This window comes from Balaenoptera acutorostrata, chromosome 2 (genome assembly GCF_949987535.1).
Source record: "Balaenoptera acutorostrata chromosome 2, mBalAcu1.1, whole genome shotgun sequence".
In the NCBI taxonomy this organism is placed as follows: Eukaryota; Metazoa; Chordata; class Mammalia; order Artiodactyla; family Balaenopteridae; genus Balaenoptera; species Balaenoptera acutorostrata.
The window spans coordinates 179873927-179887732 of NC_080065.1; the positions used below are offsets into that span (position 1 = coordinate 179873927).

Consider the following 13806-nt stretch of genomic DNA (forward strand, 5'->3'; position numbering starts at 1 on the left):
TAGCCCCGACAGAAACTATGCAGGGCCCCCACCTTGCGGATGGCAGACCCAGCCCACAAGCCTGGCCAAAGCCCCCCCCCACCAACCCCCAGCCAGTGCTGTCACCCTCCTGACACAGTCCCCCAGCCCCCAGCCCCCCAACCAAGCCCAATACAGATGCTCAATCTGACCTTTTGACACCAAATTCAGTCGTGGAATCCCCGGGGCCCACCCCTGCCAAGACTGCAGCCCCTCACCCCCCAATCTGAGCTCTAACTATCACCTCCCCATCCCTCGGATCCAGCCTGCAGCCCCCGCCCCCTAATCTGGACTGTGACCCCCATCTTCCCTCACCTCTGACCCAGACTGCAGCCCTGACCCTCCAACCTCACCTTGAACATCAGACCTCCAGGGCCCCCTGGCCCATGCTGCCCCCGACCCCCTATCTTGAACTGTAGACACCACCTAGTCCTCTCACCCCAGAGCAGGCCCCCACAGGACGCCCCCCCGACCCTCTGCCTAAGTCCCTCACTCCCACCACGCCGCCTTCCTCCAGGTATCCTATGATGTCAGCGGCTTCTGCGAGAGGAACCGTGATGTCCTCTTCTCCGACCTCATAGAGCTGATGCAGACCAGTGAGCAGTGAGTGGTCCCAGGCGGGAGCCTCTGGGCAACTCCTTATGGGGATGGGGGAGGTCCAGAGACCACCCCGTCTTCCCCAGAGCTCCCATCACGCCATAAACTTTGTGGGGGGGGTGGCTGTGTTTCTAATGACTGGTTCTGATTAAACAGTAGCCCGAGGTCCACAGCGGGAAGTGAGGAAAGCCCTAGCAGCAGTTCCTTATGGCCCTTCCAACGCTGCCCTCTGCAAACCCAAGCATCTGTGCTGGCGTGGACGGCTTCCCTTTTTACGCGGTGAAACCACATCTCGCTGTGCATTTTTCTGTATTCATATGTATGGATCCATCTCCCTGATCACAGCAGCATACCGGGTTCCATCTTTTTATACCTCAAAATTTTATTCAAGCGCTGCTGTGTACCAGGCATCATTTGAACTTTTGGGGGTAGAGGACTGAACAGGTCAGAGAACACAGATGCTCTCATCAAGCTGACAGCCAAGTGGCGAGACAGACATTGAACTAGAGGGAAAAAAAGGCAAATAGAATATAGCATGGGTGAAAGTTCTAAGACAGTGGTTCGTATAAAAGTGTGGTTACTAGACCAGTAACGTCAGCATCCTCTGAGCTGATTACAAACATAGAGTCTCAGGCTCCACCTCAGATGGACTGAATCAGAATCTGCACTTTAACAAGACCCCAGGAGTCATGTGTACGTTAGAGTTTGGGAACCATTGATTTAGAGCAATGCTATCCAATATTATTCCACATCCAATAGAACTGAAGCCACACACATAGTTATTTTTAAATGGCCTGATTCAGGTATAAGTTACATACCATTAAATGCATCCATTTTAAGAAATGGTTTTTAGTAAATGTTCAGAGTTGTACAACCATCACCACAATCCAGTTTGGAACACGTGCATCACCCCAAAAGATCCTTCATGCCAAATTACAGTCAGTCCCCATTCCTGCCACCCGTGTAGTTTTAAACTTTCTGGTAAGCACACTTAAAAAGTAAAAAGGTGTTGCACAACAATGTAAATGTACCTAATACCAGTGAGTAGTACATTTTTAAATGATTTAAATGGTAAATTGTATGTTGTTTTGTGTATTTTACCACACACAGACACGCACAAAAAAAGAAAGCCATGTGTACCTAACAAAACACATCTGCTGGTCAGAGTTCGTCTAGGGTTTGTTCTTTTTAAAAAACAGAATTGTAGTAAAAGATTTACCATACAACTAATTGTCTGTGGAATATTAAACAGTGAAACAATTTTTTTAAGAAAGTAAAAAGCTGAACAAGTAAAACAGGTGACATTTTTTTAATGTTTTCTTTAGCTCAGTATACCCAAAGTAGCATTTTAATATGCAATCAGTACTAAAAAAATTATTGATGAAATACTTACATTCTCTTTTTCCATACTGCATACTCTTTGAAATCCAGTGTGTATTTTAACACTCACAGCGTATCTCTATTTGGACAGGCCACATTATAAGGGCTTCAGGAACCACGTGTGACCCATGGCTGCCATATTGTAAAGCACAGAGTTATTGCTGTGGTTCACAAAGTGGGGTCCCTGGACCAGCACCCTCAGCATCACCAGAAATTATTGTTAGAAATTATTGGCCCCCAGTCCAGACCTGTGAATGAGAACCTCCAGGGGCGAGGCCCAGCTATCTGTGTTTCAACAAGCTTTCTTGGTGATTCTGGTGCCCACTGAGGTGTGAGAACCACTGGGACAAGTATGAAGAAAAACTAAGTTGGTAAGGGGGTAGACAGTGAGGAGGGCATCATTCATTCTTTTTTTTTTTTTTTGCTTTCTTTTAATTGTGATAAAATACACAAAATATAACATTTACCTTTCTACCCGTTTTAAAGTATACAGCTCAGTGGCATTAAGTATTAAGTACATTCACAATGTTGTGTAACAATCACCACTATTAGGTTCAGAAACATTTCATCACCCTAAACACATACTCTGCATCTATTAAGCAGTCCACTTCTTCTGGGTTATGGTGGTTAGGGAAGATCTCACTGAGAAGGAGGAAGAAGCTGTGAATGTAACAATGTTACCAAACCAAACTCGGGCCCCTCGCTCAATGCGCAGCAAAGCCAACCCCCTGACACTGCTTGGTGGTGAAGGAAAGTACAGCGTTTATTGCAGGGCCAAGCAAGGAGAATAGGCAGCTCATACTCAAAAGACCCAAACTCCCTGATGGCTTTCAGGGAAGGGTCTTTAAAGACAGCTTGAGGGAGAGGGTCACAGGGTGTGTGATCAGTTCGTGCACAATTTTCTGATTGGCTGATGGTGAGGTAACAGAGTGATGTTTCTGGAATCTCTATCATCAACCTTCTGGTTCCAGCCAATCTGGGGTCTATGCACTGGTGGTCAGCATATAGTTAGCTTCTTCTACCTGATGGGGGTTTTGATATCTGCAAAACAACTCAAGGATATGGCTCAGGATATTATCTATGGCCCTTGAGGAGGAACGAAAAGTCCTTAACTTTGTTTTATGGCTGAACTATTATTATTTTGTCTTGCTTGGCTGCTTTCCTTTGTTTCTGCATTTTCTCACTTTCCTGATTAAATTTGCTCTTTGGAACTCAGAGAAGGCCTGGGAGGCTAAAGTTTTTCTACAAACAAGAGGCAGGGGATATGGCGGGGAATTCTGTCTCTGGGAAGGCTCCACAGTGTCCTGCTCGGTTTCACCAAAGTGAATTTAACTGATCCCCTGTTGATGGACACTTAGGTTGTGCCCATCTATGGCTATCACAAACAGAGCTACAGCAACAAGATCCTTTTCCATACTTCTTTGCACACACGTGCAAGCCTGTGCCTGTAAGACGGTTCCTCCCAGGGGACCTGCCCCTGTTGCCCGAGATGCTGCATCACTTAGCTTAACTTTGTTCTATTTTACTTGCTACCCAAGTCATACATGGTCATGGAGGAAAAAGTAACAGTACAAATAAATCAAGGAACCAAATGGACAAAACCAACTTTCTGATTCTCACCATCACACCCCCTAGCATTAAGGAAGAACCGTACTGTACAGCATGTCCTCTGGGTCCCAGGCACCTAGACAGCCCACCCCTGGGAGGGCACCCAAGTTCCAGCTGCACCTCCGACCTCCCCTCTATCCCTGCCCAGGGCCTTCCTCCGGATGCTCTTTCCCGAGAAGCTGGATGTAGAAAAGAAGGGCCGCCCCAGCACAGCCGGCTCCAAGATCAAGGTGGGCATGGGGAGGGATGGGTCCATTTCCCTCATTCCAACGTCAATCCCTCCCCCATCCCAGGGCCTCTGCCCCTCCCTCTGGCCCCCTCTGTTCACCAGGGCCTTCTTCCAGCTCTGGGGTTAAGGAGCTTGGACCAGCTTCCTTAATGTCCTCCTAACTCCCTAAATCCAGAAGTGAACCATCATCCTAATGTTTTTTTTGTTTTTTGCTTTTTTGGTCTTTTGGTCGTGTCACTTTTTTCTTCATTGTGGTCAAATATACATAAAATTTACCATATTAACTATTTTTAAGTATACGTCTCAGCAGCAGTAAGTACGTTTGCATTTGTGCCACCATCCTCACCATCCATCTCCAGAACTTTCTCATCCTCCCAAACTGAAACTCTGTCCCCATGAAACACTCACTCCCCATCGCCTCCCCCAGCCCCTGGCCCCCACCATCTACTTCCTGTCTCTATGGATTTGACCCTTCTAGGGACCTCCTATAAATGGAATCAGACAGCATTTAACCTTTTGTGACTGGTTTATTTCACTGAGCATATCTTCAAGGTTCAAGCATGTGTCAGAATTTCCTTCCTTTTTAAGGCTGAATAATACTCCATTTATGGATATACCGTTTTTTCTTATCCATTCCTCCGTTGATGGACACTTGGGCTGTTTTCACGTTTTGGCTATTGTGAATAGTGCTGCTATGAACATGGGTGTCCCATCCTAATAATATTTCAATAACCATATATGGGGCACTTATCAGTGCTGGCAGCAAACACAAGACACTTTACAGAGGTGGGACTAGTCCCATCTGGCAGATGGCAGGCCAAGGCTCAGAGAGGCGCAGTCACTGGCCCAGATCACACAGCAGAGCTGTGATCCACACAGGGGTCTCTCCTGCCGCTCCCCCGATCCTCCCACCTGGAATGATTTCCTTTCTAGTCTCCCCTGAGGGCCTAAAATGCACAACCCTAGCCTCTCAGACACACACACGTGATTTTCTGCTTCCAAAGTACTGTGCCCCAAAGGACAGGCAGAAATTTCTGGGCAACATGCTCCCACGTGCTCAGTTACTCCATCAACAAACGTTCAACAAGAGAAGCCACCGCAAGGAGAAGCCCGCGCACCGCAACAAAGAGTAGCCCCTGCTCGCCACAACTAGAGCAAGCCCGCACGCAGCAACGAAGACCCAACGCAGCCAAAAATAAACAAATTAATTTAAAAAAAAAAGTTCACTGAGCACTTATTATGTGCCAGGCTAAGTGGTGAATATGGCAGACATGTGAGCTCCTGGTTTGCGGTTTGAGGGTCAGGTAGATGCACGATATCAACCCCATGTGATATGTGTTAACAGAGTCACATACGGAATAGACCAGGGACACCTGAGCCCGTGGTCCATCAGGTGCCACACACCCAGCCAGTGTGTCCTGTCTCTTGTATTCAGGGTGGGAAGAGAGAGAGGCCAGAGGGTCCCATCTGTGCTCCCCACCCCCACTTTCTCCCCGCTCCCTTAGAAACAAGCCAACGACCTGGTATCCACGCTGAAGAGGTGCACACCCCACTACCTCCGCTGCATCAAGCCCAACGAGACCAAGAGGCCCCGTGACTGGGAGGAGAACAGGTGACCCCCCCCCCCGCCCCATCTGGGCCAGTCCACACCAGCTGACCCTCCCTCCACAACCCCCCCAGGGTCGTGGGACCCATCAAAGGGCTCACCCAAGCCGACCCCTAGGACCAGTGCAAAACCCCTCAGGGCCCCAGGGTTATACCTAACACTGATCAAGACCCCAAGGGAAGACCCCAGACTGTCTGTAGGATGCCCCAGGAACTAACACGGTCCCCCTCATTCCCCAAACCCCACGTGCCACCCCCTGAAATTGAAACTGACCCCCGAACAAACACAGATCCCCCAGAACCGAGGCTCCCCCAATGCACAAAACTAACTCTCAAGCAGGCCTCTGTGGCCAGCAGTGAACCTCCCTCCCTAGACCTCGGAACTCACCCCTAAACTGCCTCCAGCACGAAGCCAGACACCCCCCCCCCAACTCCCAGGACCACCAGGGGACTCAGGCTGCCCTCCCTCCAGGGTCAAGCACCAGGTGGAGTATCTGGGCCTAAAGGAGAACATCAGGGTGCGCCGGGCAGGCTTCGCCTACCGCCGCCAGTTTGCCAAGTTCCTGCAGAGGTGAGGCGCCCTCCGCCACACACACCCTGGCCCCAACACCCAGCCGCCCTGCTAGCTGCTCAAACCCTCCCCTGCCCTCCCCCTCCAGGTATGCTATTCTGACCCCCGAGACGTGGCCGCACTGGCGTGGGGACGAGCGTCAGGGGGTCCAGCACTTGCTGCGGGCGGTCAACATGGAGCCAGACCAGTACCAGATGGGCAGCACCAAGGTCTTCGTCAAGAACCCTGAGTCCGTAAGTGTGTGTGAGAGACAGACAGACAGACACCAGCATCACCTGCGTGGTCCTGCTCTTCAGGCCACTGTGCGACTGTGGGCACGCTTCCTCTCCCCTCCAAGCCTCAGTTTCTCCACTTGGAAAGTGGGGAGAGTCATAGCCACACCGCAGGATCAGGGCAAGGATTAGACAAAACAGAAAGTCCGAGGCATGGTGCCTGGCATGTAGTAGGTGCTCAAAAAAACCTAAATTAGCTGAACGGTCCATGGTGGCCAGGAAGCAGGTGAAGAAACACATGGCCGCCTGCGGTGACATCCCCTTGGAGGAAATGAGAACTCACAGCTTATCCAGAGTGTCTTTTTCTTTTTCTTTTCTTTTTTTTTTTTTTTTTTGTGGCCGTTCCATACAGCTTGCAGGATCTTAGTTCCCCAACCAAGGATTGAACCCGGGCCCTCAGCAGTGAGAACGTGGAGTCCTAACCACTCACTGGGCCGCCAGGGAATTCAGAATGTCTTTTCGACCCTTCCTTTCTTCTTTCTTTCCTCCAGCCCTTTTTTCTTTCTACCGTCTTCATTTTTTCCTTTGCCCTCCTTCCTCCTATCTTGTTTTCTTTCTCCTCTTTTCTTCTTTCATTCCTTCGTTCATGAACACATTTGAGTCCCCGGGCTCACCCTACTCCAGTATAACCTCATGTTAACTTGGTTACATCTGCAAAGACCCTCTTTCCAGATGGGGTCACAATCATAAGTTCCCACCAAGTGGACAGGAGTTTTGGGAGAACGCTATTCAACCCAGTACACCAGGGCCAAGCTCAGATTTGGGGCACACCCACCCCTGCCTTTCCCAGCATAAAGGAGATGCCTTTAAAACCCTGGAGACAGGAAGATTCATTTCCCAAACTGAAAACAAATCCTCTTCACTGGGCAGAAATAACAAGGTTGGAGGACACTTGTCCTGGTTGACTGGCCCACCCCCAGTTCTGCATGGCTGGTCTCCCTTTACTCATAACTGTCCTTCCCTCGGCAAACCACAGAATGCATTTACGTGACCTCCAGACACCCTATACAAGGCATTACTTGAACGTGCTTTGCACACGTACCCATGGACCCACAGAGTATTGGTCTGAGAATCAAAAGAAGATGTAAATGCCAGTCAACTCCCTACAACCTGTGAACCTGCGATGTTTTTTTTTTTTTTCCTGGTGAGAACTCCCCACTTTTTATGAACAGTTATTAAACACCCACAGCTTTAAAAGTCCTTCAAGGTATATATTTTTAAAGTGAGAATTCTTTTAGTCCTGGCAGGGAAGCCTGGGGTTTCTGGGAGACATCAGCCACCTTGGTCAGCAAAGTGGCAGCCACGCTTTCAGCAGTGATGTGATATTTGTGTATTTGAGAAACCCCTCTGGGTGAAATGTCAATTATTTTTCTAAATAAAGCCCGACTTTATTTTCAATACTTTTCCCATTTTCACTGATTGACAATGCTGTCCCTTCTGTCACTTAAATTTCCATTTGAATTATGACATTTCCCCATCATCCATCCTGGTCCGACTGGTTGTTCTATTCTTTGACCAGCACCCCATTGTTTTTATTACTGTAGATTTGTAATATTTTCATATCCAGTAGGTCCCTTTCCATGATACAGTCGCCGGTTATTATTCCAGATGACTTGCTCTAATATAGTTTATTCTCTAAGTCCCCTGTGGGTGGAGACTCTTAAAATTCAAAAGCCTTTTCTCTGCTTTCTGTGAAAGCTTCCTTTCCAGGGCTGCCACGGATGGGTGTGCAGGTTGTATACTGCACAACCATGTGGTAGCCGGTCACATCCCAGTCCTATCCATCAGATTTTCATATCTGCAGTACTTTGTTGGTTTTCCAAGATGCACACTGGTTTGCATTTCTAACATGTCTGAAACTGAAGGGTACCTCACATGGATGACATGCCTCAGTTTAATTAGCATGAGAAACCATGATGTTATACCATTTCCGGTAAGACCACACAGCTAGTAAGTGGCAGAGCTGGGATTTGAACCCAGCAAGACAAACCTGCAGTTATAATTTAATGCAGAAGATTGTGCCCCGTATTGGGACCCTGGGTCTGGTCATTTGGAGAAAGACAAAATTTTTTGCCCACAGTGTAAGAGCATGTGTGCGGGTGCCTGTCGGCAAGAGCACGTGGGTGGGGTGGGCTCAGGGGAAACTGGAGACTGTGTTCCCTGGGGAGATGCCAGGACCCACCGGCCCTCCTTCTTGCCCAGCTCTTCCTTCTGGAGGAGATGCGAGAGCGCAAGTTCGATGGCTTTGCCCGCACCATCCAGAAGGCCTGGCGGCGCCATGTGGCAGTCCGGAAGTACGAGGAGATGCGGGAGGAAGGTGAGAGGCTGCAGGTGGGAGGCTGGGGCTGAGGACAGAGGGGCCTGAAGGAGCCAGGCTGTGACCTCTGCCCCCCACCCTGTGTCGCCACAGCTTCCAACATCCTACTGAACAAGAAGGAGCGGAGACGGAACAGCATCAATAGGAACTTCGTTGGGGACTACCTGGGGCTGGAGGAGCGGCCGGAGCTGCGTCAGTTCCTGGGCAAGAGGGAGCGAGTGGACTTTGCTGACTCGGTCAACAAGTACGACCGCCGCTTCAAGGTGAGGCACTAGCAGGCGGCCACATCTGGGACCCTGACCCTAGCCTGGCCACCCCCCACCAGAGGTACACCCTCACCTGGCCCAGACACACCTGCCCACAGGTATAGGCTCAACTAATGTAGATACAGCTGTCCATCAAATACACCCTCGTGTAGCCCAGACACACCTGTCCATCAGGTACATCTTCACCTGGCCAAACACATCTGTCCATAATTACACACTCACCTTGTTCAGAAGCCCTGACCACAGATTCACCTTCACTTATCCGGGACATACTTGTCCATTAAGTACATTCTCACCCAGTCTAGACAGACCTCTCAGTTAGACACACCTTCACCTGGCTCAAATACACCTGTGCACAGGTAAACTCTCATCGGTCCTGGGCACCCATGTCCAGCAGGCATACCTTCACCTACCCTGTACCTGTTCACTGCCCAGAAACCCTTTTCTAGCCAATATACCCTTACTTAACCTCCTGTTTCTTATATAAAGTAACCACTCATGTAGCTTCACATGGAGGGACCCTCACCTGACCTGTCCTTCACCTGACCTGCCAGTGCTACCTCTCTGCCTGGGGTTGATCCCCTGGGGCCAGGCTGCCGATGTCCGGGGCTCCCTCTGGTTTTGCATCCTCATAGGCCATCAAGAGGGACTTGATCCTGACGCCCAAGTGTGTGTACGTGATCGGGCGGGAGAAGGTGAAGAAGGGACCTGAGAAGGGCCAGGTGCGTGAGGTCCTGAAGAAGAAGCTGGAGATCCAAGCCTTACGGGGAGTTTCCCTCAGGTGGGGCTCCCACAGGCACCCCCGCCAGCCCCCTTCATTCTCAGCTGCCCTCTTACTTGTTACCCCATTTGTCACCCTGAACGTCTTACCTGCTGCTGTACCTGCAACCTTCTCTTGGTCCTACCTGTCACCTTCACCTGCCCTCGCATTCATGATCCTTATTTGCCAGCAGCACCTGTCCCCTCACCTGACCCTTACCACCTTTTCCAACTCCTTGCCACCTCTCCCGTTTCCCCCCACCTGTGTAAACCCTCACTTGCCCCTTACCTGACCCCTGACCCTCCCCTGTCACATCTCAAATGTCAGTCCTTCTGCCAGCCTCACCTGTCACTCTCACCTGCCTTTCCTCCCGCCCCTCCTCCAGCACGAGGCAGGACGACTTCTTCATCCTGCAAGAAGACACGGCCGACAGCTTCCTGGAGAGCGTCTTCAAGACCGAGTTCGTCAGCCTCCTGTGCAAGCGCTTCGAGGAGGCGGTGCGGAGGCCCCTGCCCCTCACCTTCAGCGACACGTACGACCCTCACCTCCTGCACCATCCTCGGGCTGGGCACTGCTTCCTCCTCCGCCTCACGGACCGGCCAAAATACGCCCGTGCCTCGTCCCCTCGCACCCCAGCCCGGGTCCGGCAAGGATGGGATGGGGAGGTGACCCCCTCTTGGGGGGAGGTGGGGACCCCCACAGCTTCCTCCTCTCCTCACAGACTACAGTTCCGGGTGAAGAAGGAGGGCTGGGGCGGAGGTGGCACCCGCAGCGTCACTTTCTCCCGTGGCTCCGGCGACGTGGCGATGCTCAAGGCTAGCGGCCGGACCCTCTCGGTCGGCGTGGGTGATGGACTGCCCAAAAGCTCCAGTGAGTCTACGCCGAACCAGGAGACAGAGACGAAGAGGCGCTCAGGAAGAGGCGGGCCCCTAGGGGCGGGACCAGCCATAGGGACCAATCAAGGCTGTGGGGGCGGAGCCAGTGGCGCGGGGCCAAGGGTGGGTGAGGGCCATGGAGGGGCGGGACTTGAGAGACCTAAAGAGAGAACGCGGCCGTGAAGAGGGCAGGGCTCGCGAGGTGACCAATGAGTGGGCGAGAAACATGGAAGGGGCGAGGCCGCGGAGTCCACCCTTGAGCAGGCTATGAATGGGGAGAGCCTTGGAGTGGGCGGGCCCAGGAGCCAATGAGAGATAGGTTCCCGGAGGGGCGGAGCCAATTATTGGGCGGAACCAGTGTTCCAGTAACTAAGGGGCTCCCTGCTGATGGGCGAGCCAGTGAGCCGGGGGGGCGGGGACCGCGGCGGAGCCACAGGGTGGATTAGACTTGTGGGCGGGGCCAAGAACCTCGTCTGGTCACCACTCAAATTCCTACATCTTTTGCCCTTTCCCTTTCAGAGCCTACACGGAAGGGAATGGCCCAGGGAAAACCTAGAAGGTCGGCCCAGGCCCCTACCCGGGCAGCTCCCGGGCCCCCTAGAGGTGAAGAGACACCCCCCACTAAGTGTCTTCCTTGCCTCTTGTGGGCTCCAAGGCCTAAACCAGACCTCTTGTCGACAGGATCTAACAAGCAGAGTTGACCATGCTCTTCTTTTCTGTCCAGAACTCTCCATAGCTCCCCATCTCCCAAAGAATAAAGGCAAAGCTTAGTTTGGTATTCAAAGCCCTTCAGAATCCGAACCCAGCTAACCACTGACCTCTTCTCTCCTCCCACCTTACACTCCTGTCATGCAAGCTACATGTTATTTTGCCAACTTACCAAATTTGTTCTTACCTCCAGGCCTTTGCTTGGGCTGTTTGCTCTGCCTGTCTCCCAAATTCCTACTCCACTTGAGCTCTTATTCATCCTCCAAGACTCACCCACAAAAGCCGTCCTACAGAAGAGGGTAGGGGAAAATCTTACCCCTTCAGAGTCTCCCTCTAGGGCCTCCTAGCCCCAGGGTCTCTCTCTCCAGGCCATTCCTTACCATACTGGGTTAAGAGTAGCTGCCTCTTCCCTCAGACAGGGAACTTGGAGCCAAGTCCCCCCAAATCGTCCTAGCATCACCCTGACAAATGCCCCCATCTCATTGCAGGCCTGGATCGCAATGGGGTGCCTCCCTCTGCCAGAGGGGGCCCCCTACCCCTGGAGTTCACATCCAGACGGGGCTCCCAGAAGCCACCACAGGGCCCTCCATCCTCAGCCTTGGGGGCCAGCAGACGCCCACGGGCACGGCCGCCCTCGGAGCACAACACAGAATTCCTCAATGTGCCTGACCAGGGCATGGCTGGGTAGGTGGTGTGGGAGGGCAACCCCAGGAGGTGGGGGAGTGTCTGGGGCTATGACGAGTGCCTCCATGTGCCCACAGCATGCAGAGGAAGCGCAGCGTAGGGCAGAGACCTGTGCCCGGCGTGGGCCGACCTAAGCCCCAGCCACGGACACATGGCCCAAGGTGCCGGGCACTGTACCAGTACGTGGGCCAAGATGTGGACGAGCTGAGCTTCAACGTGAACGAGGTCATCGAGATCCTCATGGAAGGTGTGTGTGCCAGGGCAGAAATGGGAGGAGCCAGGGTCTGGAGGTCACCTCCTAAGCCATCCTGGGAGCCTGGCCTCACTTGTATCGCACCCCGTACCAGCCTCATTCTTCTCACCTGTCAAGCACTAGGACTAATGGCAGAACCTACTTTGTGAGTAGGAAATGGGACATGTCTGGATGGCCCAGGCCTCCAGACCTCCTACCTTGCCCCTGGGTTGCCCCTGGGTTGCCCCTAGAGAAGCCTGGGACTCAACAGCACCCTCTGCAGTTGGGTAGGGGAACCCTTAGGGGTCATTCCTGGTTCCACCAAGGGGATTATGGAGGGACCTATAGGAGGAGATGGATGAGGGACGAGCACAAGTGAATGGTCTAGAAAATGTCAGAGTGTGAGCCAGTGGCAAGGAAAACCCACGCGTTGCTCCCTCCCTTCCATCTTCTCTTTTTTTTTTGGAAGTCCCCTAAAAGACATGTTTTTTTCTTTTCTTTGCCGCACCGCTCGGCTCGTGGGATGTTAGCTCCCGGACCAGGGATCAAACCCGGGCCCTCGTCAGTGAGAGCGCAGAGTCCTAACCACTGGACCGCTGGGGAATTGCCCTTCTGTCTTCTCTTTTCAGCTTCTGCCTTATGCCAGGCCAGTGCAGACGAATAAGACAGAAAGACAGACACAGAGCCAGCATGAAAGGCTTTCTCCAGAGTGGGCTGGGCTCAGCCTCACGCTCTCTTCTCTCCCACAGATTCCTCAGGCTGGTGGAAAGGCCGGCTGCATGGCCAGGAGGGCCTTTTCCCAGGAAACTACGTGGAGAAGATCTGAGCGGAACAGGGGCCTGGGATCCTGCCATCCCACCTGCCTGCCTGGATCCTGCCAGGAGCCAGGCCCTGCAATGCGGGTCTCGTTTCCCTTGGCTGCATTGGCCAGAAGGTCCAGTCCTGTGGCCTCCAGCCCAGCCTAGCCCAGGTCCTGGGTCGAGGGGTCACCACTTAAGCCACCCCCGGGCCCTGGCTTCCCCCAAGGCACACCTGTTTCCTCCTGTGTCAAACAGAGCTAACAGCAGAAGCTACCTCCCAGCTGCCTTGTGAGTAGGAAGTGAGTTGTGTCCTGCAGGCAAAGTGCTGGGCACAGTCGGGGGGGGCCTTGACAAGCTTGACTTCCCTCCTTCTCTCACCACTGAGGCAATAAATGTTTGCCGAGTGAAAACATGAGTTAACTTACTGAGCCCCAACAAGGACCACCTTCTCACAACCCTGTGGGGTGGGAGCAGCGAATATCCCATTTTACAGATGGAAAAATGGAGGCTCAGAGAGGTTTAGTCACTCACCCAAGATTGCACAGAGCCAAGTCTTGAACTCAGATATGCTTCTGCCCCTCACAAAGCTTGAGTTTGTCTCACTTGCTAGCTTCCAGAAGCTGCATGCCAGCTTTCCTGCAGCAAATGTTCCAGTGGGTCCTATCAGCTTTGACTCTGCACGCCCCCGCAAACAAACTGGGACCCTACTGGACCCTGACAAAGGAGGCAGGTCCCACATGGCCCCCCATAATTCACCCTGAATCATCCCTGAACCCTGACCCCCACCCCATGTCTGTGTTTTCTTAGCCCTCACTCACCTAGCGTCAGGACCAGTTCTGACATTCGAGGACCCTGGCCTTCTGCACTTATTGTCATGGTGAAGA

The 13806-nt window shown here is 52.4% G+C and overlaps 1 protein-coding gene across 1 annotated transcript in view; it reads left to right on the forward strand.

Moving 5' to 3' along the window:
• The window catches only part of MYO1F (myosin IF), a 31754-nt gene extending 18452 nt beyond the window's left edge, over positions 1-13302 (forward strand). The window contains exons 17-30 of the mRNA XM_007169027.3: positions 536-621; positions 3752-3833; positions 5338-5444; positions 5910-6008; positions 6097-6241; positions 8483-8597; positions 8691-8860; positions 9499-9644; positions 10009-10155; positions 10345-10493; positions 11018-11101; positions 11695-11890; positions 11968-12137; positions 12872-13302. Of these exons, the coding sequence (XP_007169089.2) occupies positions 536-621; positions 3752-3833; positions 5338-5444; positions 5910-6008; positions 6097-6241; positions 8483-8597; positions 8691-8860; positions 9499-9644; positions 10009-10155; positions 10345-10493; positions 11018-11101; positions 11695-11890; positions 11968-12137; positions 12872-12948 (1773 nt within the window). The 3' untranslated portion in view covers positions 12949-13302. The remainder of the gene's footprint in view (positions 1-535; positions 622-3751; positions 3834-5337; positions 5445-5909; positions 6009-6096; positions 6242-8482; positions 8598-8690; positions 8861-9498; positions 9645-10008; positions 10156-10344; positions 10494-11017; positions 11102-11694; positions 11891-11967; positions 12138-12871) is intronic.
• The last annotated feature ends 504 nt before the right edge of the window (positions 13303-13806 follow it).